General features: G+C 43.8%; 1 protein-coding gene across 3 annotated transcripts in view; it reads left to right on the top strand.

The window, feature by feature from the left end:
- The window catches only part of Thsd4 (thrombospondin type 1 domain containing 4), a 585726-nt gene that overhangs the window by 484752 nt on the left and 74209 nt on the right, over positions 1-26765 (top strand). For all 3 annotated transcript variants that reach the window (XM_031346065.1, XM_031346067.1, XM_031346068.1), the window contains one exon: positions 10885-11089. In XM_031346065.1, the coding sequence (XP_031201925.1) occupies positions 10885-11089 (205 nt within the window). The remainder of the gene's footprint in view (positions 1-10884; positions 11090-26765) is intronic.

Here is a 26765-nt window from a genome sequence, read left to right as displayed (position 1 = left end):
AGCCCTACCCCAGCCAGTCCACCATGCCCCAAGCTACCCCAGCCAGTCCACCACTCCCAGCCTACCCCAGCCAGTCCACCATGCCCCAGGCTACCCCAGCCAGTCCACCACTCCCAGCCTACCCAAGCCAGTCCACCACTCCCAGCCTACCCCAGCCAGTCCACCATGCCCTAGCCCACCCCCAAGCAGCCTACCGCTCCACAGCCCACCCCCAGCCAGTCTTGGAACTCCAAGCCTTGTGCTTTCAGCTGCAGCCTTTTCTCTCCGCATCGCATCCGATGCTCTCAGCTGTTCCTGGAGATCACTGTAAGTGGCATAAAAAGCCTTGAAATTCTAGATATCATAACTAATTTAGACAGATTTTTAAGAACTTTCTTGAACATCCTAAAAATAAAAACCCTGACCATTCCACTCACATTTTTTTTTAAAATATTCTAACATTTGTTCTAAGAGACAAAGCCATGACTCACCACCATGGTGGGACCTTGTATATGGGATTACAATGAATAGTCAGTCAGCCTGAAGTAAGTCCACTTTTCCCCTTATGTTTCCCAGAGATCATTCTTCTAAATATTTGGCTACTATTCCATATTCCTAAACTACTCACTTAGGTGAGTGCCATCTATAAGGCTTATAGGTTCCATCTTGTGGAGAACAGTGCACATGGTCACACACATACACATGGTCAGACGTTTGCAGATAGAATCGCATCACAGGGATGGCAGGGGTGCAAATCTGAGTCCCCATCCTTGCCTTCTGGTCTCAGGGTCCACATAAGGCTACTAAGTGCTTCTGGTTGTGATTGGATCCCTGGGCCCACGCTGCCTGTGCTCCAGAGGTGTAGAGATCCAGCCAGTGTCTAGGCAGCCTCCACTTGAAGCAGGGCTCTCAGGCCAACAAACTCTTTCCATCTTAGTTGAAAGTCTGCTTCCAGAATTCAACACTATAGAGTGCCAGTGGTTTCTCTTTGCTTTTTTATTATAGAAATTTCCCAGTCTGACACCTTGACCACCAGGTCCACAGCCTCTGATGGACACATCCCATCCAGTGCAGGATTTTCCTAGTGCCAGCCTCCTTCTGAGACCCAAAGATATCACAACACAATTTTTGTCAGATATATCTAATGTCTTTAAACTGAATTCACTGTGTAGGTTTAAAAACTGTAAGTCCAGAGGTTTCTATTCTTCTACACAATGAATGTATGGACACCTTACTTTTGTATATTATGCTTGTCATTTATCATTCCATGTCCCCTTTTCCCACCCCATCTCAGTCCCTAGGAAGTTAAAACATGAAAGCTAAGTATTTGGCATGTAGCTTGGGATGTCTTGCTTGCTTGACAGGTTTGTAAACACTGCTGTACTTGCTTCCTACCCAACTCTACCCCACAGGAGAGCCAGCATCCTCTTCTGGTTGAATCCCTTGGTGAGGTTTTACTCTCTGATGGAATGGGATGGGCCCTGAAATGTGACAGCCATAGGCTTGACTAAAAGCAGCTTCCATATTCAGGTTCTCATGCTTATATGCTGAGGACTTTAATTAGCGGAGCCCATCTTCCCAGCCCCTTAAATAACAACTTTTTGCATTCTGTATAATAACTAAGATAGATTAGAACAGAGCAAGGAGGACATAGATGATTCAGGATGAGGCAATTGGGGTCAATTGAAAATAACTCTCTGAGCCTCAGTCTTGCCTCATATGAGCCTGTGCCCACCACCCTTAAAACATTCACAAGCCATATTGGAGTACATTTTTTTTTGTGTCTTTACACTTAGACCAATGACTGGCAACTTTATTTTTTAAGAGCCAGATTATAAATATGTTAGTCTTTGCCAGGCGGTGGTGGCGCACGCCTTTAGTCCCAGCACCTGGGAGGCAGAGGCAGGCAGATTTCTGAGTTTGAGGCCAGCCTGGTCTACAGAGTGAGTTCCAGGACAGCCAGTGCTACACAGAGAAACCCTGTCTTGAAAAAAAAAAAAAGTTAGTCTTTGTAGACCAGACTGTCTGTGTCACCTCACTGCCCTTCTGTTATAACCTCCAACATCCATAAACAATAAGTAAACAGGATGTTTGTGTCCAGGTTGGTCTCTATTTACAAACACAGGGCTTGGGCCTGATTTGGCCTGGAAGCGGTGGTTTGCTAACTCAGGTTAGACTCTAAGCAGGATCTGTGTCTGGCTTCTCCTCATGGCTCCTCTGCCCTCACGTCACATTGTCCCCTATTGTGACTAGCTCAGAAAACTTGCTAAATGATCCTGAGGGTCAAGGGTTCAAGCATACCTTTGAAAACATTTTAATAATAATAACACGGAGAGGAAGAGCCAACATTTCCCAGGGAGCCTATGTGTTGGTTAACCATCTCCCTATGTTGAACACTAAGGATGATCCCAATGTTTTTATTATTGATAATAACACTGTAATGGGCTCTAGCACCCTGAACCTGTTGGCCTCATTTCTTATCATTTCCTGTGCATAAATTCCTAGAAGAATGCAGCACTTGAAGCAGCATAGATTGCTAAATTGCTTTCTCAAGAAGGTGGTATTCATCTACATTCCTCACAGTGACATGAGAGAGAGCTTTATCATACGCAGAAGACTTCTTTCAACAGAATGTCATCCATAAAAGTTTTGGACTCCATATGTATTTCCACAAATTAGTTCACCATAAATACAAGAGAACTAGTGTTAGCTCCAAATTGCTTTAGTATTCCCCCACACTGTTGTAATGGCATGCTTCTAAAAGCTCCATGTTTTACCTCTCGGGGTCGCCTAGCCTGCCACTTGAGGCTCCCCTGATTTGTGTGTTAGTGATACACATAGAGAACACCTGCTTCCCATTAGGGAATTGGAAACCGCCCCCACTATCTGAACGCCTGGCACCATCCTCCCTGCCATGATGGACAGAGCCTCCTCCCTGTAAAATTCACCACCAAATATGTCATCCAGATTGCTCATTTCGCTCAGGAAATCTCATTTAGGTTAATTTTGGCAAACAAATTGAGGGTAATTCTTGAGCAATTTCTCTTTTGACGGCTTGCAACGTGTAAAATTTTCCTACAATGTGTTGCAAAAGGAATCCCTGGAAAACTACTAAGAACATCTGATCCTTGTCCAGTCACCTTTGTAACAGCCAGACATGCCTCCTGTGAAAGGCAGTACCTGGTGAACAGGGAGCGCAAACCAGCGGTGGATGGGTGGGAAGCAGAAGTTGACTCTGCATGTCATCAGTAGATGCTTTTTGAACTGTGAGAATGAAGACACCATGTAAGGAGTTGTCTTGGGATTCCCTGTGCCCTCTCTTTGGCCCCTTTTTCGAATTTGTCCAAATGAAGAAGAAAGTATTTCTAGTTGAGGAGTGTTATAGAAGAAGGGATGGGCCCTCTGGTTACATGGTGATGAGATTTACTTAAAAATAGATGCTTTTCAGGCATGATCAACAAGCTCCAGCATTCTCTGAGAAGATGCCATGGCATATCTATCTCCGGTTCCCTCATTTTCTCGTTCCAAAAGCCTGAAGAGGTCAATACTATAGCATCTCCAGTCACAACTCCAAAAGCACCCCAAATCCAACTCAATTGGCTTGTGCAAAGAGTCAGGATTCATAAGCACAACAAGGACAGGACCCAGGGCTTGCAGGCTCCCATGCTCATCATAATCACAGAGTGAGGACAGGACCCGGGACTTGAACGCTCCCATGCTCATCTTAAGCATATGATGACACTTTGCTGAGGCCTCCAAAAGAGTTTGGGAATAAGCCACCAGTTCTGAGTCATCTCCATTAGACATGAGTTGGTCAGCATCCTGATTCACGTGCCAGAGTTCCAGTCACTGTTCCCTGATATCTCAGGATAGGAGTGTTTCTAGCACCTTGTAGAGAAGTAGCCTGGCTGTCATCTCATATTAAAAAGCCAGGTCTATGCCCCTGGCTTCCTTATTCCCAGTTCAGTATTCTTCCCCGCCTTCCAAACTGCTTTTCCTGCTGGATGATGGTGCCAATTACACTTAACAATTACATGACAGTGTTCTTGAGGGGAGGTGTCCTAGTTTGATTTTTCTTGCTGTTATTAAACACTCTGACAACCATTTAGGAAGGGAGTATTTTTATTTTATACTTTTATTTTATATTACCAGGCAGGTCTCAGTCCATTGTTGAAGGAAATCAGGGCTGGAACTCAAGACAAGAACCTAGGGCAGAAACCACAGAGGAATGTTGCCTGCAGGTGCAATTAACAGTTCTGAGCACTTGCTCAAGCTTAACATTTTTTGTATAGCCCAGGAGTACTTGCTCTAGGAGTGGTGATGCTCACAGTGAGCTGCTCTAAACAGCTGCTAATGATCAAGAGAATCTCTCATGGACATGCCCACAGACCAAGCAAGTCCACAATTGAGTCTCCTTCTCTTGGATAGATTCTAGTCTAGGTCTAGTCTAGTTAAGGCTAACTAGGACAGGGAGAATCAGCTGGTATAAAATTTAAAAAAAAGAAACATTAGTCATATGATAGTATTTAATAAAGCCATACCCTCTAAATGTATATAAATAATGGTAAAATTCAAATATAATCTACTTTTTAGTTCACAGTATAATGCCCATGCCAGTAGTAGACGTGACTTTGACAATGCATAATGTGATGTCATCATTAGAGGAATCTGGGTAGAAGGTCAACAAAACTCTCTGTACTGTTTTTACAACTTCTTGTGAGTCAAAGTATTTCAAAATAAATAAAAAGTTCTTACAATAAGAAATTAATGTAATCAAAAGACAAGCTAAAATATTTATTCATGTGCTACATGTAGAGTATTATGTTCAAACAGCCAATGTGAGAGAGATGTATCATGTGATTGGTCCTTCACAAGACTAGATTCAAAAAGGTACCTCAGTGTTACCTCTGGGTTGAGCTCTGTCCAGGATTCTTTGGTGGCATCAGCTTGAGCTTGTTCTCTACACTTGGTCACTGCCACCATCAACTCCTTCAGCGAAACTGTCATCTTCTGTATGACCACTTGTTCTCTGCACTTGGTCACTGCCACCATCCACTCCAGTGAAACTGTCATCTTCTGTATGACCACTGGTCCTTTGACCTCTAATTCTTTCATAAAGATTTTTAAAATGTTATTCTTGGTTTTGAACCTTAAAGCTAACAGCACAGCCTTACTGAGCTATTTGGCCTCTCTGAAGTCTTAGCTTTCAAGTAGTTTACAGCAATCTTGTGGACTGCATTTAAAATAAAAAGAAAAAAAAATGATGTCAAGAGTACCCATAATATATCAAGTGCTCTGAGTATTAGACACTACAAAGTTGAAAGCACATGGTGAGGAAGAAAAAGATTAAAGCTTCATTCCCCTCCTCTTGTCAGCTAGTCATAAGGTCCTGTTCATTGTGCATCTGAAAAGCACTCAGACCTCACACTCTACTTTAAGCTGGGATATTGAAGTACCCTCTAGTCTTTATGTAGCTAATTTTCAGTTTCTTAAAGAGATTTGATCCTATCCTAGGAGAACATAAAAATTTCTGATAATTTCTGGGTGTGTCAAGTTAGTCCTGAAAATTAATCCCTCCCCTGAAGGTAAAACCTCTGTCTTCTTCAACTGGGTAATTTCCAGATGACTTCCCTGATGTAGTCACCCAATGACCTCATCAATAAAATATACATTTTCATGGTTAGATCTTGTCATAGTCAATACTTCTTATCCTTTGAGTCTGAAGGTCATTTTTTCAGTCAGTCAAATTGTCCTTCATTCGTTCACTAATCTTCAGCATAGCCCTGTCAAGAGACAAAACAGGTCAGCTTTCATCTAAATAAGTTTTTTATTGCTTCAGAGCTGAGAATAAAGGTCTTGAATTCATGTTGTCTGCCCAGTCCTCACTTTAGAGCTGTCTTTCCTGCTTCGTGAAGTGGGTGGCATTTTGTATAACTCTCTAGCAAATCCATCTCTCTAAGGGTTGAGAAGCCATTAGAACACCAGAAAGATATTCCAGTGGGATTTTTCCCAAGCCTTGGGTCACACACTGTTTGTTTTGATTTCTCTCTTGAAGAGTGAACTACAGACACTGAGAATCCAAGGTGAGCTCTGATCAAAAATTTTTAAAAAGGGGGGGGCACTGTTAGCTCTTGGCATCTCATGTGTAGTTACACCCTTCACTAAACTTCCACAAACACTGTGGAAGACTGCAGTGGCAAAGTCTCGATCCATCCAGATGGAGATGTGACTGAGCTATATAGGAAATCAGGCAGGATTCATCCAGCAGTGTTGAGTATCTTAATATAGTGTCTAGCTCAAAAGAGCAAATGACATTTTACCCGTGTTGCTGGTTGTCTGAAGCAGTGTGTATTTGTGTAATTTCCAATGAAAATCCCATTTTGACTGAACTAAAACAGAGTTGGAATGATATGGACTCCATCTTTGCCTGCTCATTCTTGAAATGCTCTCTATTCCCTATCAAAAGAGAGTGTTTCCATAAGAAACCTTCTAGCCTGCCTCCTCCCCCTCTCCAGGTAGGACCCACTCCACACGCCAACCAACATTATTGTCTTCAAAATGCATCTTACGTATGCCACTCCATTTCTTAATACATCTGGCATTTGTGGATCTCTTAGATTAACATTCTAATGCTTCACCCTGGAGTATCTAATTCTCTGGCTTGATTTCATCCCTCACTGTAGCCCCACCCTGTAGTCTGATGTCATAATTTAAATGTAAAATATCTCCCACAGGTCCATGGGTTTGAACACTAGATCTCCAGCTGGCTGGGATAGTTTGAGAGGATTTGGAATCTTTGTAAGTTGTGACCTAGATGGAGGAAGTGGGTCAGCAGAGAATGGGCTGCCATTTCCAGCCCATGTTCTCTACTTCCTGGTTGGCACCATGAACAAGCATCAGTCATACACTTCCCAACCATGAACTCCACCATGCCTTCCCCACCACAGTGAACTGTACTGTTTCAAACCATGAGCCATAATAAATCCCTCCACCCTTAAGTTGCCTCTGCCAGGTGATCTACCTCATCATTCTATGCACATGCATTGTTTGTTCCTTCCTCTGTGCCTTTGTGTATATATTCCCTCTACTCAAGATGAGTCCAGGGTTAGCCAGAATGGACCAAAGGTCATAGAGAGAGAAGATCGTGACCTATATCTAGGGCTGATCAACTTTTCTATCTTAGTTGTATGTTGATCTGCTAAGACACCATGAACAAGGCAACTTATAGAGTGAGCATTATGGGCTTACAGTTCTGAGAGTATAACAGCCCATGATGGCAGAGCCAAAGCATGGCATGGGGCACAGCTGAGAACTCCCATAGCAAGCTTTCAGCAGCATGCAGAGAATATATTGGGAATGGAACAAGGTCACCCATAGTGGCATTCCTCCTTCAACAAGACTATACCTCCTCATCCCCCAAACAGCCACCAACTGGATACCAGCTATTCAAATCCCTGAGACTGATGAGGGACATCTCATTCAGGCCACCACATTGTCCATAATCAACAATTAAGTTAGACTTTTGGCCGGGCAGTGGTGGTGCATGCCTTTAATCCCAGCACTTGGGAGGCAGAGGCAGGTGGATTTCTGAGTTTGAGGCCAGTCTGGTCTACAGAGTGAGTTCCAGGACAACCAGGGCGACACGGAGAAACCCTGTCTTGAAAAACCAAAAAGAAAGAAAAGAAAGAAAGAAAGAGAAAGAAAGAGAAAGAGAGAGAGAGAGAAAGAGAAGAAAAAAAAGAAAAGTTAGACTCGGCTTTGGTAGAGTAGGATATATTTTCTTTTTAGGTTTATTTATTTTTATTTTATGTGTATAAGTGTTTACCTATATGTGTGTATGTGAACCACATGCATGTGGTGTCCATGGAAGGCAGAAGAGGGCACCAGATCCCCTGGAACTAAAGTTACAGATAGTTGTGAGTCTCCATGTAGGTGATGAGAACCAAGCCCAGGGTGTAACTACATGCTTTGTCACCCAGCCATTTTGTTCCCTGAAATAATGACTCTGAGACTGAATTATTACGAATAAATGCCTAGGCTTTGGATTGTTCCCCGACTAGCTCATAACTCAATTATCCTGTATATTCTATTCTGTGAGTGCCACATGGCTGGTCACCTCTTCTTGGTTTTATGTGTCTGTCTCTATCCATGGTCCAAGACCACTCCCTCCCCACCCCCACCCGTGCCTGTCTCTATATCAGAGTTTTCTTCTCTGCCCCACAATTTTCACCTCCCCATTTCCTGCCTAAGCTAACAGACCAACATAATTTTTAACAGGGGATGCTTTCATACATTGAACCAGACTTTCTCTCTACACTTCTTCAAGAGCAGCCAGTGCTCTTAACCAATGAGCCATCTTTCCATCCCCAGGGTTTCTATCTTGTAGAACCACCCAATGGTGGTAGCATTTCTTGTTTCAAAGTAAGGGAAAATGCAAGATAGTAAGGATGTGGCTATTGTTGTTGTTGTTTGTTTGTTTTTTTTTGTTTTGTTTTGTTTTGTTTTTGATGCTTTCCTAAAATATTGAGGGGGTGACTGCTTCCCTTTAAAGGGGAAGAGAGACATAGCAAACATGGCATTTGGAAAAGCTAATTGGATATGGATGAACATGTTGAGGTGATGTCCTGTTCTTGTCAGAAATAATGTTTTAAAGAGAAGCTATGTGTGGAGAGGCCAGTGACTACTGATGGACTAATGTGCGCTCAGGAATATGGAAGCAATAAGGGAGAGTACGCAGTGCCTGCAGAAATGTCAGTCAAAACCAAGCAGCATAAGTAAACACCTTCTGATCTGACCCCAGCTACGAGACTCAACCCGTAGGACCCACGTGGATAGACCCACGGTTATTTAAGACAATCAAAAAGTGAGCTTTGAACGGTCTGCTGGCCACTCCGCTCCCGCCATGCGGTCTCATGGTTGTTATTAGATTCAAAACCCAAAACAAGCTTGTGAGTCAGCGAACATATGTCTCAAGTTTTAGAATACCATTCTGATTTCATCTTCTGTAACCCCAGACCCCGGTGAATAATCCTGTAATCCCAACATTTCATCATCCAAACTACATTCTGCTTGCTTCCATCTGCCCATGGAAATGTGACAGAATTCTCTGCTCAGACCGCAAGTGCCAGTTTTGAATTCAGGAAACGGGATCACGAGCCCTGTGGAGACAGCTTGGGCAGTGGGAGAAAGATTTCAATCAAGATCATTCTGTTTTTGTTCCAAAGCTTTATTTTTAATGTGAAATAAAATTGTCTAATAAAAACATAAATAGTTGATGGGAAATAAAGAAGAAAAAAATGAATAATGAGATTGGGGGTTGGGGGATGAGATTCAAGTTAGACAAGAGTTTCCACAAATGAAGTTGACCGGATGGTTGAAGCCTGGTATTGGAAGCCTGCTTGCAATGCAGCCCAGTGGTGCATTAGGCATTGTGCTTGAGAAAGGGCCTCTGAGAAACAAGCAGATACGCCTGTATCCCGGACCTGCGGGATCGTGAACTGAGATGGGAGCTGTACCTGGAAGAAGAACAGGCGGGAACAAAGGAGAGGGAGGCCTTGCAAGTCTTTTGTCAAAGCCCCATTTAATTACTGTACAATGGTCAGTATTTATACAGAAAGAAGAAAATGAGGAGGGGGTGAGGGGATCAAAGGATGAGAAGGGGAAACATTGGGGCGGATGTTTGGATGTTCGATAAAGAGTCTTGAGACATCTTGCAGCCTTATCTTGGGAAGCGGTCTTTAATGTTGGCTCTGGGCACCCCTCAGCAGGGCGCCTTCTCGGCTTGAATTAGCACTTTCTCAGAGGGAAGGTTGTAAAGCTTTTTCCTGGGAAGGGAAGTGTCCGTTTGTCACTCTCTCAGGAAAAAAAGGTGTTTAGTAGGTCTCTTGGCCCCAGGTGTCTCCACCAGAGATCAGGAGTGGGTTTGAGTGCTTTTGGTTTCCAACACGCCCGTGCTCAGGTCTCCAGAACTATAATCACCAGTGGAGACTCAGAGCCTGAGCTCTTATTTCCTATGAAACTGGGCCAGAAAAACAGCGCTTTGAGGGGTCGGGGGGGGGGGGGGGGGGGGGGGGGGGGGGGGGGGGGGGGTGGCTTTGTCACGTGGTGGTAGAATCTGCCATGCAGAACCGGCTTGAAGGCAAACCTCGGTTTTAAGTGAGGTGTTTACTGTGGTTGGTTTTAAGTGAGGTATTTACTGTGGTTCCAAAGAGATTTAGGAAATTCCCAACATGGGGCATCCGCGACCTTCCCTAATCCAGGGTGGGAACCAGGGGTATAAAAACAATGCCACTGTCCCCATTATATAAATGTCAAACCCTGTTTCCTTCCTACTCATTTTCTCCTGATCAATTACCTCAACCAAATGAACTATTAAATCGATCTGTCTTGTTGATTGTGTGGGGCCCCCAACCAACCCCTGGAGGATAGCTGAAACAGAAGGCTCTTGCCCAGAGTGCTGTGTGCCTATCTGTCCAATGAAAGAAATATGAACTTTAAAAAGTGGATGTGGATGTGGATGTGCATGTGGGTATATGGGCATACAACTTATGTGTGCATGTGGTGACCATCGGTTGACATGGGCTATGTCCTTCTATTCCTCTCCATGTTACTCTTTGAGTCTCTTACAGATCTGTTTATTTCTGGTTGCCTAGACTAGGAGATCCCAGGAGCCTTCCTGTGTTGAGACTCTAGGCATTTACTGCCGTGCCTGCATTTTTTTTACATGGGTTGCTGGGCTCCAAACTCAAAATCCCATGCTTGTACAGTAAGTGTTTTGCCATACTGAGCCATTTCCTCAGTCCCGGGAACAAGGGAGGAAGGAGTAGATCTTCTGCCGACCCTTCTCATGCCTTCCTTTCCAAATGTTCACGATCCATGCCACAAATCCTTTCTATCTTTTTGCAGAGCATTGGCTGTGATGACTTCCTGGGATCTGACAAAGTCGTGGACAAGTGCGGGGTGTGTGGAGGCGATAACACGGGCTGCCAGGTGGTGTCCGGAGTGTTTAAGCACGCCCTCACCAGCCTGGGCTACCACAGAGTTGTAGAGATTCCTCAAGGAGCCACAAAAATTAACATTACAGAGATGCACAAGAGCAACAACTATTTAGGTGAGTTCACACAGGCTCAAGAGACCTGCAGTGCAGTTGACGAATCCCATTGCAGGATGCTGAGGTGACCACAGTGTGACCCGGTATTCCAGGACATTCAGGAAGTGCCATTAGGGTCATCCTGACCTGCCCTCTGGAATGAGAGGGAAGTGGAGGGGGGTGGGATCCTTCGAAGAAGTAAATGCATAACATCTATATATTTAAATCAGGTTTTACTCCTCTCAAGAAAGATGTGGTCACGAAATGGGCAACAGACTCTTCTGAGCTGGGATGTTGGCTAATCTTTGTTCTCTTGGAAGTTGGGGAGTGGGGCAGCTGATGATTCCTCGCGGTCTTTCACTTCCCAGAGGCCTTCTTTCTGCTTCTTCTGCCTGGGGCAGCAGGCCCTGTGTACCTTCTGAACTGCAGCAGAGCCCTCACCCCAATGCTCACTTTCCTGCAGACCAGAGCCTTCCGGGGCTTTCTTCTGGACATCTAGGTCATTTGAATCCCTTCCACTGTGCAGTAGAAACAAAAATGGGCATTTACCAGTTTCTCCTTCAGATCAGCATGTACAAATCAGTTAAGCAGATATAATAGGGGTGCCATTTCTATTTTTTGAGACAAGTCTTGATCTGTATTCCTGGATAGCCTGGAAATCATAATATAATCCAGGCTGGCTTTCCCCCTACATGCCAGAGTCCTAGTTGTAAGCCACTAAGCCTAGCTTAAGGTATCATTTCTTCAAGACATCCAATGAGCAGAAATAGACATTTTGTTTTTCATTATTTGCTGAACAGGAACCTGTTTAGAACAAATAATGTGCCAGGCAATATACTTATGACTTTTCCTGTATAAAATCCTGAAGCACTCTAAACAGCCTATAGCTTACAAGCTATTCCCAAGCTCATTTTACAAATAAAACAGACATACAGAGATCATAGAACTTGCCAAGGTCACACACAAGGAAGCAGCAGAGCTGGGAATCAAACCAAGAGAGTGTACCTCTAGGCATGGAAGTCTCCTGTGAGATAATATCCATAGGATTCCTCCACATGTGGCAGTGTGCACCAGAGTTTTTTGAAATACCAATCATTTTGTAGTATGGTGTGTGTGTGTGTGTGTGTGTGTGTGTGTGTGTGTGTGTGTGTGAATGTGTGTGTGTCTGTCTGTCTATATCTGTGTGTGTCTGTCTGTCTGACTGTCTCTGTGTGTGTATGCCTGTCTGTCTGACTGTCTCTGTGTGTGTGTGCCTGTCTGTCTTTCTGACTGTCTATGTCTGTGTGTATGTCTGTCTGTCTGACTGTCTGTCTGTCTGTCTGTCTGTCTGACTGTCTGTGTGTCTGTCTGTCTGTCTGTCTGACTGTCTGTGTGTCTGTGTGTCTGTGTGTATCTGTGTGTATGTGTGCATGGTTAAACATACCTATGAAGCCAGAGGCCAACATCAAGTGTCATTCCTTAGGTGACAGCCACCTTGCTTTTGAGCTCCCTAGCCTGGAGCTTGTTGTGGAAGCTATACTGACTGATTTGTTAGTTACCCTCAGGGATCTGCCTGTCTCTGTGTCCTTAGCACTGGAGTTACAAGCATGAGCCATTGCACCAGCTTTTATTTTGGGGTTCTAAGAATCAAACTCGTGTCCTCATGTTTGCACAGCAGGCACTTTACTGACTGGGCCATCTCTCCAGCAGTCACTTTGTAACCATCCCTTCCCTACCTATTCAAAAGCAGCCTGAACCAACTTCGCTTGGCTTTATTATCTAGAGGAGACAGGATGGCAGATGTGTGTCTGAGACAGACACAATTACAGCAGCAAACTGTTACATTTTCTCTGGCACATCTCGGAGCCACCAAAGTGGCAGATAGCTGCCTAGTTTCCCTGCGAGCAGTTTGTGTTATTTTAAATCTCAAATAATGATCTCTGTGTTTCCGCCTTTCTCCGGTGCTTTTACAAGATCACATCTCCACACACATCCTGCCTCGTACAATGGAAAATGTTCCTCGGGGGGTTATTTGAAGTGTGATTGTGTTTAAACACGCTGGCAAACAATGCCAGTTTTTATTAGCTTTATGTTGTTTTTAGTAAATGTTCCCTGGCTATCAGTGGCCCCATTTTGTAATCAGTTTCAGGCTCCTTGAGCATACAGTGGATATTCTGAGTGAACATTCACACGGCATCTAAACAGAAACAGTCCAGAGCCTGGCTCATCCCATCTAGAGTATAGGACTCTGTCATAAGACTCAACAGATAGACTGAGGAAGGCCTCCGGCACTTACTTATTGGTGATTCACAGTTTCTTCTTTCTTCCCTTTGTCTCAGAGTTTGTCAGGGTATAAAGCTTAAAATGGAATCCAGTTGGGAAGATGGCTTAGTGGATAAAGCAAGTATGGGGGCCTGGAGATCAAGCCAAGCAGGCATGTTGTCCCAGTTCTGAAATCCAACCCTGAATCCCAGCACTCATTCAAGAGGCAGGGACATGAGCCCTGCGGCAAGCTGACTAGACTAGCCACTCAATGAACTCCAAGTTTCAAGTTCAACAAGAGACTCTGCCTCAGTCACTAAGATGTGAAGACCTACAGAGAGAGATAGCCAATGTCAAACCCTATTGTCTATGTGCACAAAACCCATACATGTGAACATGCATACAGATATTTACATATATGTACTCTCACACACACACAGGTGTGTGTGTGTGTGTGTGTGTGTGTGTGTGTATGCAGTTACAGAATAAAAATCTCCACTTCCCATAAGAGGGATGAAGGGAGAGCAGAGGGAAACGTCACAAGAAGATTTGGTGGGCCAACAAGATGGCTCAGATAAAAATTCTTGCCTGATGACCCAAATTGGAACACCCCCAAGATCCACAGGATAGGGAGACAGAATCAGCTCTCTCAAGTTGCCCTCTGACCTCCACACATGCATTTGGGGCATGTGTTTTACCCACATGTATATCTATGCACCACCTGCCTGCCTGGTAATCCCTGGTGGGCACGGAGGCCTGAAGAGGACATCACATTTCCTGAACAGATGTGAGCCACTGTGTGGATGCTGTGAATCACACCCAGGCCCTCTGGAAAAACAGCCAGTGCTCTTAACTACTGAGTCATCTCTCCAGATTATTATTAACTTTTAAAAATTCCATTTAAAAAAAAAAAGAGTTTAGAGTTACTAACTAGAGGTGCAATTTCAAAATTAGGATATGAGAATTGAACAGCAAAATTTTTGAGATAAAATATCATTTATAGAACCTACATTGACTGCAGACTTGAAATCCTTCCACTTCAGCCTCCAATAGAGCCTCCCAGCACCCACATGGTAACTCACAAAGGTCTGTAAATCCAGTCCCAAGAAATTAAATGGCTAAATAGAAGGAGGAGGCATGTTTACCAACAGGCCTCAGTGGATACATTAGTAATATCACTGCATTAAACCTAACTCTGAGTTTTGCCAACAAGGCCTGGTCTGCTGCCTTCCCCTGGCCTGCTGGCCCCTGCCTTTCCATAGCTCATGGGAGGACTGGCTCCATGGAGCTGAGGGAGCAGGCCACCTCCAGTGAGCAACCATGAAGAAACTGGGATACTTATGGTACACACATATCATGAGAAATGACACACGTTCTTCTCCTTTCAGGTTATAAGACTGAGAACATGCCAAGAGTAGACCCGTGTTTACTAGAATCGTCTAGTAGCCATTGTTAGTGTCCTTCAAACTTTAGCCTCTTAGTCAGAGCTAGGTTTTAATTGGAAAGGCATTAGAACTGCCGTCTGTTGCTAAGCTGTGAATTCTCCTTTTGTGTGTGACTTACTCTCAGACTTACTATTTGAAGAAGAAACAATGAATCTAATGTTATTAAAATGGCTGGCCATTTGTATCACTTACTTCTCCCTTAATAAGATGTTGTAAAATTATTTTAGCTGGAATATCAAAGCTTGGCGCAGTTGAATCGTTTCAGTTTACTAATGTCATTATGCAACCGTTCAGAGATCAGACATAAAGGCGCAGCAGGCAGAGACTGATTGCTTAGGACGCGGTCAGCCTGCCAACGAGTACAGCCTCCATGGACTGTAGACTTGGAAGGGGTTCTTGAAGATCTATAAGATTTTAAAAACAAATACAGTTCCCTTGAAACATGTTCTCATAAAAGTTTAAAATAATAATACCTAGGGCTGGATCGATGCCTCCGTGGTTAAAAGTGGCTGCTCTTGCAGAAGACCTGGGTCCAGTTCCCAGCATGCACATGGTAGCAGCACCCACCGTGTAGCTCAAGCTGTCCTGACTCCAATTCCAGGAGATCCAGCGCCCTCTACTGGCCACTATGGATCTAGATGTACCCAGGACGCTTTTATATGTGTAGGCAAAGGCTCATACATATAAGATAAAAATGAATAACTTTTTTAAATAATAACAGCCAGCACCTAACATCTTAAAAACGGTCATGGAACATCTGTAATTTGCAGATTTCACTAGATGAGCAACTTTCTTTATGGGAAGGCTTAGAATGCTTAAAATAATGTGGCATCTTGGACTGCAGGGATGATTCAGCAATTAAGAGTACATGCTCTTGTAGAGAACCCAAGTTCAGTTCCCAGCCTCCATGGCTCACAACTGCCTGTAAATCCAACTCCAGGGGACCCTGCACCTACACACACATGGATGTACCCCCCACAACACACACACTCACACACACACTCACACACACACACATGCATAATTAAAAATAGTTTGAAGGTTTTTTTTCTTTACAAAAAAGAAAAGAATATGATGTCTTATGTTTAAATGACAATTAGTCCCAAGGAGTTTTTGGTGACATTAGAAAAACTGTGGCACCATACAGGCCATAGAACACAAGAAGGATGGAATTCCCTCATTGTCAGTCTTACATTGGTCCTACAGCTTTGAAGTGTGTGGTCATTATGCTTGTAGCTTAGCAGTCCCGATACTGTGTATTTTTATTAGCATTTTCCAGCCACTGGATGTTTTTTTTAAATTATTTTTTACAGTGTTATAAATTTGCCAAATTTTAAATTGTTGAATTTTAATTTTCACAGTTTTAAAATTGAGGCTCTCTTGCCTTTTTTTTTTTTCACGAGTACAAGTCATAAGTATTTTCTGTTTGTCTTTGTTGAAAACCTCAGTCCTTATCTTGCATTTCAGCTCCGTGTTTTGTATCTAGTCCTATGTAGTGCACATTCTTTTTAGCTTTATTTAGCCATGTCTACTGATCACTTTCCTAAAAGCCGGTGTGTAGCACTTAGGAAGGCCTGCCCACCACCAGCATTATAAGAGTAGCCCTTGATAAGTCACTGCTTCTCTAGCTCCAGTTTTATATTTAAATATCTATTGCCTCTGGAATTGATCTTTGGGTGTGGTATGAAGTGGGATTTAACTTTCTTTTACCAGATAAGACAGCTTGCTCCAAACCATTTATCAAATTTCCCCCACTAAGTTGAAATACCATCTATATCACATATTACATGCAAACCTGCATAGATACTTGTGGACCCTTAGCACACATCCATTGGTAAGGTTGATCTTTTTTACTTTAGAGCCACAGTCTGCCCCTCCCTTAACTCCTCACCTGGTCATTTTGGTTTTGCCCTAAATATTTTTGTGTGGTTTTATGTATTTTTTTCCTTCTGAGTGTACTTTAAAGTCAGATTTTCAAGATCTATTTAAAAACCCACTGGGATCTTAACTGGGATTGCAGTAGCTGTATATATAGTAAGTTAATTTGAGGTAGAAAGGGGGTATTTTCACAACGTTGAGCCTTTAGAATTAGGAGCATCCAGTGTGTCCTGGCTCATGAGCTTTAATAAGGTTTCTTTGTGTTAACTCTGTCCGCTTTGTAGTTTTTGTTGATCTGATATGTGACACCTTTCTTTCCTCTGGGTCACTGACTAGATATGCAAGTGTGTATGGAATCTGTTTCCTTCCTACATCTGTTTCAGCTATACATTTTGCTGGATTCCTTTTTTAGTTTTTTGAGATTTTGTTTATCTTTATGTGTGTGGATATTTTGCCTGCTTGTATGTATGCATGCCGTTCTGAGTTCTGAGAATTGAATACAGGTGGAAGAAAAGAAGTGACTCCACACAAGCTGCCCTCTGACCTCCACACATGTGCTTTGGTGAATGTGCACACACACACACACACCATGTGCCTACAGTAATGATAAATTTAAATAAATAAGGTATGTGAAACTATAAAACAAGAAGAAAACAGAGGAACCTTCCATGAGTAGAGTGTTAACAGCGACTTTAAAAATATAATAATATAATAAAGGGCTAGAGAGATGGCTCAGTGGTTAAGAGCATAGGATGCTCTTCCTGAGGATCCAGGCCCAGTTCCAGCACCTGCATGGTGGCTCTCAACCATCTGTAACTCCAGTTTCAGGAATCCAATACCTTCTCTGGGCCTCCATGAACTCTGCAAATACATGGTGCACAAAGATATATGCAGGTAAAATAGCCACACACATAAAATTTATTTTTAAAAAAATATACCTAAGTTTCCATCATGATTATTTTCCAGCGGTTCATTGTGAAGTCTTAGCTTCTAACCCAAGCTCCCTCTTTTAGCTTACTACAGGTTCAGTGAGCTGGTGGGCATCTACCATCTCCTTCATGTAATCAGTGTTTATGTCTGGTGGTGGTCTATTTCTTTTCTGTTGCTGTGATAGAACACTCTGACCAAGGCTTTTGGAAAGAAAGGGATTATTTTAGTTTTCAGATTATAGTTTAATTGTTGAGGGGAATCAAGTAAGAACTTGAGCAAGAACTTGAAGCAGAAACCATGAAAGAGCACTACTTTCTGGCTTGCTCACAGGCAAACCACAGGCCCTTGCTTAGCTAGCTCTCTTATACAGGCAAGGGCTACCAGCCCAGGGAATGGTGCCACCCATGGTGGACTGGGCCCTCCCATATCAATTGCCATTGAAGCACTCCTCCACAGACATGCCCACAGGCTAATCTGATCTGGATTTTCCTCTTTCCAGGACCTTGGGCTGGCCAATTACACTAGGCTAGTATGCCCTAGGGGAAATTCCTGACTCCTTGTCCCAGGTGCTGGGGATTACATACACAGACCATAATGCTCAGCTTTTTACACGGCTATTGGGGATCAAACTTCAATCTTCATCCTTACACAGGAACCACTTTGCTGACAGCTCTCTGCCCCAGCCCCAGAAACAGAACCCTTGAAAGAGTGTTTAAGCAGATGCGATGACATTCACCAGCACTCTCCTCTCAAGCATCAGAGCCAGATGCTGAATGGACTTGGTGGCCCTCCTAGTTACCTGTGACAGCTTGTGACAACCCCAGAGATGGTCAGACCACAAGCATCTCACAGTGACACCCTGATTCTTAGCTGGATGTCCCTCTTCTGTCTGGTAGATGGGCAAAGTGATCGTGAAGGTTTTGTTTTGGGGGGGGGGGTGTTTATCTTAATACGGACTTAGTTCATGACTTCTCTCCAGCACAAGCCTGTGTGATTGCGGTACAAAACCTACATCTTTGCAAAACAAATATCCCATGCCAAAGAGAGCATGCCCTCCCGCTGTGGCTTGGAAAGAGGCTGTCGTTTGTTTTCGTTTTCGTGCTCCTGGACCTAATTTTACATTACATATTCCCACCTGGAGCCTGGCAGTGCCCCTCACATTGACTTAGGAGAACCCGTATGTCCCTACATCTGCTTGCTTTTTTCTTTCACAGTCGCTTCACCTTGACAAGTTTTGGATATGCTGGAACAAAATGAACCTTGGCCCCCATTCTACACCTCTACCCTGGAAACATTTGCTTGTTTGTCCTATGGAGAAGAGTTTAAGTATGACTTGGGTTTTGCCTTTAATTGTATTGTCTGTCTCAGAAATATGCAGAATGTCGACTCCTGTTTTTTGATACCTACTGGGGACATCCCCCTTGGATTCAGAAAGCAACTGCTGAACTGAAACTTGGGTTTCTGTTGCTTGGCTGGTTCTGGTTTTCATTTTTTAAGACAGGGTCTCTCTGTGTATCCCTGGCTTGCCTAGAATTCATTGTGTATACACAGCTGGCCTTGAATTCACAGAGATCCACCCACCTCTGGCTCCTAAGTGTTGGGATTAAAAGCATGTGCCACTGCAACCAGCCTAGTCTTGGGTTTCTTATAGAAGTGATTTGATGCCTTCGTTCTTGTAGGAAGAACATTATCCCCCTCACCCCCAACCCCATTCCTTTAGACCTTGTCTTTCAGGGCTGCCAGTTGTGCTCCAGGATACTCCTACCTGGATATAGACTAGATCAGGATCCCTACCCCTCAGTCAGTACAGGGTAGGTAACATTAAGTCTAGAATCCATCCATAACCAACTTACAAATACAACTCAGCCTTCCCTCTGAATCATACCCTGCCCCTCTGTGGTATGTTAATCACTGAGATAGCTGACATGTAGCAGCATGCATTAAACATGGTTGACTTCCTGAAAGAGAAGAGACACCTGAGGAAGACAACTCTGACATTGTCCTATTCCAGCTGTAGGCAGCTGCCTACCTCTCCAAGATCACTGCTCTCAGCTGGCCCGCCCTCGCCTTCTCTGAGAGTCAGAACTTCAGAAACAGGAGATGTGCCCTTCGATTCCACCTCCCTTCTCCAGGTCTTGCCTTTCCACCAGAGGTCAGGGTACTTTATCCTCCCCCTTCAACAGAGCACGTGTGGATTCTGCTCCTCTAGATCTTTAGTCAACTCAGATGATTATTTTCTTTCTTTTTAAAAAGAATTTATTCTGATTTTTAATTATGTGTATGTGAGGAGGCATGCATGTGAGTGCAGTACCTGAAGAGGCCTGAAGAGAGCATCGGATCCCTAGAGCTAGAGTTCCAGGTGGTTGTCAGTCCCCCAACATGGGTGCTGGGAACCAAACCCAGGTCCTCAGCAAGGACAGTATACAACTGTTAACCCCTGATCATCCCTCCAGCCCCTCACCACTTCTCTCTCTAACTGAAGTCTGCTTGTATTATCTCTTCCCCACTATTTTAGCATCTGCAGCTTTCATACTGATGTCCTAGCCCTACCCCCATCAGGTTTCTTTATGATTTGAGTCACTCCTGCATTTGTTAAGAATGGGGAACAAAAACTGTGCCCCCTTGTCTAGACTTTATGTTCTAGTGCTCAGGCCATCTGAATCAGAAACTGCTTTCCTTTAAGCAAAACCCTTCTGCTTATCTGATTTGATACCTGTGCAAAACAAACATTGACCTGAAGGAAGCATTCCAATGGCTACATATAAGTACTTGCCAAGTACAGCATATTAAAGTAAGGACAGCAACACAAGGTCCCTGCCTTGCAATGTGTTTGCAGTCTGCTTGGGACTCCTGTAATGACTGAGGAGTCATTTCTCCATCCTTTTTACTCAACAAGGCACTCTGAGGTGGCACCATACGTCTTGGAACGAGGCTTTGAGAGAGGGTTGGCATCCACACTTGGGTTTTTGGTTTGGTTTGGTTTGGTTTGGTTTGGTTTGATTTGGTTTGGTTTGGTTTGGTTTGGTTTGGTTTTGGAATGCCAGAGTAGATATCTGAATCGTTTCTGGACTCTGCTGCAGCTGCTCTACCATGTCATGAGAAAGCGGTTATGGGAGAATAGTTCACAGCCATACCAGCCTGAGCTTCTCTGATTTTGGAAGTTAAGCAGGGTCGAACCTAGTTAGCACTTGGATGGGTTGGATGGGCGTTGGTGAGTGCTGGGAAATTCCATCTATGAAAAAGTCACTGCTGCATTTTGTGGCCATGCTGTAGTTCCCGGCCCACCTTACAGGACAAGGAGACTTTGGTGGAGGTAGGGGAAAGAGCATTTCTGCCTGAAGCAGCAGCGTGGGCTGCAGCACAGAGGAGGAGGCATGTGAACGAGTGTGCTACAGGCGTGGTTCTTGCCAAATGGGCGTAACAATAACCTCTGAAACTACAGCCATAGAAAACAACCAGGCTCCACACTACAGAAGACCTTCATCCCAGAATACATCCTGTGGGTCAAGTCTTTGCTCAGTGTCAAGCCACTTGGTGATGGTAACTAGCGCTGGGGATGACAGGATTGTGTCCAACCTCTGAGGGCTGTGTTAGCCATGGCAGAAGGAAAGGATACAAGCAGTTATTACAGCAGGAAAACCAGGTCCATAACAAGAGTCTGGGGAAGGAGACATCTGACTAGCAAACAATGATATAGATAAGCATGGGCTTAGTGAATCCAAATAATAAATTTGCCCTTCAAGTAAGTACTGTTTGTGGCCTTAAAATTTTAATATGTGCATGTAGGTTAAGTATCTTACTAAAGAAGAAAGTAACACAACATGACACAATGTAACTACTTCAGGGTAGTGACAGGCTGAGCTGCACTTGATGACTTGAGAAGGAGCAAAGGTTAAGGAGACATAGATTGGGCATTTTGGGATCTGGGTGGATAATGCACCTTGTCTCTGAAGCAGCGCCTTGGAACCACACCCCGTTGCTCATTGCTTGGTGGCACGCTCTGGGCCAATGTCAATGGGCGCTGAGCAAGACCTTCACCCTGGGAAAGGCATGATCCTAGCGGCAGGCAGCACGGCCCCACCCCATCCTAAATCTGTGCTTTAAATTGAATTCCTCTATTTTTTAACAAGCCTGAAAGGAATCCCATGCTGGCTGTTTCTAGAACTGGTCCAAGAGTTCCAGACCAATGTTAACTGTGAAGATAAAGTTTTATTATTAGGATGGAAATTTGGTCTTAAAAAGTGGGGGAAGCTGATCTAATCATCTGGCTTCCACAGGCTCTAGGGATCAGAATTCCAGGCTTCATGATGGCACAGCAAGCACTTTAACCATCAGTCCACCTTCCCAGCTAACGGTGGTTGGTGTTGGTGTGTGTCATGTGTGTGTCACGTTTGCATGGATGGGGGATGGGCCACCGTAGATCTATAGCAGGTGTTTTCTTTATTCTCTAGATACTTGCTCAGGCTTGAGATAGTGTCTCTCACTGAACCAGGAGCTCCTCGTTCATCTACACTAACTGTCCCTCAGGCCACCAGTACACAGGCTCACAACTCTACCTCTTTCTCTTGTGGGTGTGCTCAGGACCAAACTCAGGTCTTCTAGTTTACACAGCAAGCACTTGACTGACTGAGGTTTCTCTTCAGCTCTTCTAGAACATTTTATTTCTACATTACTTTAGGGCGATTGGAGAGATGGCTCAGTAGTTGCTTTTTCAGAGGACTCAGGTTCAATTCCCAGCATCCACACGGCAATTCACAACTGTCTGTAGCTCCAGTCTAGGGGATCAGATTTCCCTTTCTATCCTTCATGGGCACTGCACACATGGTACCCTTAGAAGCATACAGTGAGCACTCATACATCTTTTAAAACAATAAGCCGGGCGGTGGTGGCGCACGCCTTTAATCCCAGCACTTGGGAGGCAGAGGCAGGCGGATTTCTGAGTTCGAGGCCAGCCTGGTCTACAGAGTGAGTTCCAGGACAGCCAAGGCTACACAGAGAAACCCTGTCTCAAAAATACCAAAAAATAAATAAATAAAAAAAAATAAAACAATAAATTACTTGGAGAACTTCTGTGCAGCTCTTAGTCTCTCATGTTTTCTCCATCATCTCCTATGCATTTGGTAACTTGATTTTTGAGACAGAGTCTCACTGTGTAAGTGTGGGAAGGTTATGGAGCCTCTAGGAAATACAGCCTTGCTGGGGGACAAATGCATTGCTGGGGTGTGGACTCCTCAGGATTTACAGCCTCACCCAACTTCCTGTTCTCTCTCTCAGTGACTAAGAGCACTTTCTCTTGCAGAGGACCTGGTTTGGCTCCCAGCATCTACATGGAAGTTCACAACCACACTATAACTCTAGTTCCAGGGGATTCAACACCCTCTTCTAGCCTCCACAGGCACTGTACACACATAGTGCATATACATACATTCAGGAAAAATACTCAAATACATAAAAAAAATAGAATATGAACTATCACTTAAAAGGCTAAGCTCAGGGGCTAGGAGGGTGGCTCAGTGAGTGAAGTGCTTTTGCACAAGCATGAGGCCTCAGTACAGATCTCTAGCATGCATATGGAAAAAAAAAATTCTGGGAAGGCAGAAAGAGGAGGATCCCAGGAGCTTGCTCGTTAGCAGGCTGCAGGTTCAATGAGAGACCCTGTATTAAAAATAGACAAAGATACCTGACATCAACTTCTGGCATACACACATACACTCATATGCACATATACATTTGCATGCCACACACACATGCATGCACATATATATATATTAACTACACATACATACATACACATACACACAATAAATAAATAAATGACTAATCTCACAAATTAAGCTTAAGAGCTAGCCTCCCAGAAATTCATCTGTAGTGCCCAAATGTATTTTAGCGCAAATATTTGCAAACCACAAATGATGATTGTACTGTATGTGCTGTCTACCTGTTCTCTCATCGATTCTCTTATTCTTTCATCCAGAATAGTGAATCTGCCATGAGTCCAGTCTGTTCCAAGCCACAGTCAAGGCTTCTGTTTTAGTTACATTTGTTCTGTTCACACAGGTTCCTACATATTCTGCATTGTAACTGATTCTATATTGGCTTTTAAACAGTTCCTGTGAGCACAGATTTGATTTGTCCCCACAGTTCCCAACTGAATGTTCTGTATACAGTAAAGATTTAGCGCATGATTCTAATTTACTGGCTGGTAGGAGACCTTTATAATTCAGTCTTCTGTCTGAAACCCTTCCCTTAACTCCCTGCTAGTTCTCACAAGTTCCTTTCTACCTTTAAGCCTTTGTGTGGAATCAGTCACCACAGGGACCCAGACTTCACCCTAAGGATGGGTGTATTTGCATGCTCAAATGAAGTCATCCTGAGGTAATGTTCTGAACTGCATCCTAATTTTTAAAGAGACTCTACCGTTACATTTGATTCATAAAACTGGAAGGTAAAATGCTAACGCGTAAAACTGTCATTCCAGACAATAAAACCCTTTCCCCAGACCCTTATAATCACTCCCAGCCCAGATGACAAGCTTATTAGCAGAAATAACGAAGTGAGGAGAAAAGGGAAATTAAAACCTTGGTAATTAAAAAGAGCACTCATCTGTTAAATTACCTGTTTGATATTTTTTTTTTCCTTTTTGGGCCTGCCTGTAATATTTTTAAAGGCTGCTTTGGGGAATGGAATATTAGCATCTTGCAGTGATCACTCTGCCAGGTTTTCTCTGCTCTTCCTGTTTTATTCCATGTTGTGTCCTTCATGCTGAAATTTCATTCCCAATTCTGACAGTTGTCACAGAAGTGTATGGTAGTCCCTCAAGACAGCCACGGCATCTTCCTGCCCCTGCTCTTCTGTTCATCTTGACCTGGCAGGCAAGCATCAGGCACTCCACACCCTGAAACTCCACCCACAATGACCCACCAAACTCCTCAGTTTCCCCCCTCCTGACTGAGTGTCCAGTGTTAAATAGAAACGTTTTCTCGACCTGGATTTCAGATCTGGTGTTGCCATCTTGGTAGGGAGGCTACTGAGGTGGCATCACTGAAGACACAGGGACCTGGTGGCAGGCTTTGAACTCTGAAGCTTCTACTTAGTACCTGCAGCTCTTAGGCATTGACCTTCGAACACTACAAAGCTCCCCTCCTTCACATGCCCAGGGGGGTTATGGACAGTTTAAGGTCTGTGAGATAATGCTGTTCTCGTGTGATTCTCAGCACATGGCTGCTTTTACTGATGATGAGGTGAGATGTGCCTCTTCGCTTCTCAAAGAAGAGTTTGTTTTTTAGTGGAAGATTGCAGTTTCTTCCCAACCTAGCCCTAGAAGAACTCTGAGGGTTCCTAATGTGATTGTCAGTAGGCTCAGGTAAGCGCCTGGTGACTAGACATAGTGAACACATAAAGTTTTTGCATAATCTATCCACAGGGTAGTAAAAACAAAACAGAAGTCAGGAAAAGTTAAGTTGTCCATGTGAAGCCTCTAATCATAGAACAACATTGTAATCAGGTGGGGTGGGGCGGAGCAAATTTCCAGCTCGAATGTTTATGGAAGTAACAAGTAGTCACACACATGTTCTCAATGCAAGTGGCTAGAGCCTCCCCTGGACCACTCTCCGAAATGATTACTTTAAGAGTACCAGAATACCAGGGCATTAATATGTGCAAGTGAGTGTTCCAGATACCCAGGCAAAAACTGATAGATGAACCACACCAGATGTGCACATAAAAATGATCATGAGTCAGCTGGGCTGTGGTGGCACATGCCTTTAATCCCAGCACTTGGGAGGCAAAGATAGGCAGATTCTGAGTTCGAGGCCAGCCTGGTCTACAAAGTGAGTACCAGGACAGCCAGGGCTATACAGAGAAACCCTGTCTCGAAAAAAACAAAAACAAAAAAAACAAAAACAAAAACAAACAAACAAACAAACAGATCATGAGTCTAATTTCAGTGTGCCCATTATTCTCAGCTGAATTGATACTGTGCATCTCTAAAACTGCAGAGATGACACATTCATTCCAAGCCATTCTTCAAAATGCTTTATCCCACTCTACACTTCTGTTGTGGAGGTGATTTGCTAGAAAAGGGCTACACTTCTGTTGTTCAAGGTGATTTGCTAGAAAAGGGCTGTGTTTTATGGCAGGACAAAGTTTCCTGTAGGTCTCTTTTTATTCACTAGATTTCAAGATTCTGCTCTGCAGTATACAGTGAGCCGATGGTCAAGACGCAGTCATGATAACTCAGTTCAGCCATCAAAATCTAATGCTCCAACTGGTCAACCTTCCATCTCCTCTCTGTGCTGTGGGAGGAGAGGAGGTAACCAGGAGATATCTGAGTATAAGAATAGCTCTGCTATCTCAAGACATTTTCATGGAAGCAGCAACAGCAAGCTGGGAGGTAGTGGTGACCCTGATATGCTGTAGAAGTTTGCTGGCTATATTGCTGTCTGTAGTCTTCTTGGCAGGAAAACAACCTGCTCTATACCCGTTCTCATGTTCCAGTAAAAGCAGTTGGACATGCAGGGCCTAAAATTACCTTCTATGTAGCTAAACTCTGTTTATAAAATCACCATCCTGGAGTTGTCATTCCATAAAACTTGCAATTGTGGAAGGAATGATTACTTAAGGAGTTATCTCTAAACCGACAATGCTCATGAGGTCATGGTTTCTTCTGCAATGAGAAGTGAACATCTCAGATTTCCTGCTGTGATTCTGTGTGTTTAGGAATAAATTTGGAGACTAAATAAGCTCTGATACTAACTCACTATTAATTTCAAGATGTAGAAGAAGAGAGGGAAATCTGGTGTATGTGGTTAGAAAATCAGGAATACTCCCTAGTTGGTGCCACCTCTCGGTGCTACTGATGTGGGGAGAATTCTCTCAGCAGGAAACACTTCTGGGTGGTACAAGGAGGGCCAAATCTCAGAAAATATTTCTGTAGATCCTCTGGCAGCAAAGCTTCACAGTAGAGGGCTAGAGAGATGGCTCCGTGGTGACCAGTGCCTATTGCACACTCCTGAGGACTAGAGTTCAGATCCTGGACCTGCATAACAAGCCAGGTGGCATCACTCAAACTCCTGTAACTCAAGTGCTGGTGGATATGATACTTTCTTCTGGCCTTCATGTCCACACAGGTGCTCACACGTGGCTGTCCTGGAACTCACTCAATAAACCAGGCTGGCCTCGAACTCAGAAATCTGCCTGCCTCT

Source organism: Mastomys coucha, unplaced genomic scaffold (genome assembly GCF_008632895.1).
Source record: "Mastomys coucha isolate ucsf_1 unplaced genomic scaffold, UCSF_Mcou_1 pScaffold23, whole genome shotgun sequence".
In the NCBI taxonomy this organism is placed as follows: Eukaryota; Metazoa; Chordata; class Mammalia; order Rodentia; family Muridae; genus Mastomys; species Mastomys coucha.
The sequence above is the reverse complement of the archived record's forward strand: the minus strand, read 5'-3'. Positions and strand labels throughout refer to the sequence as shown.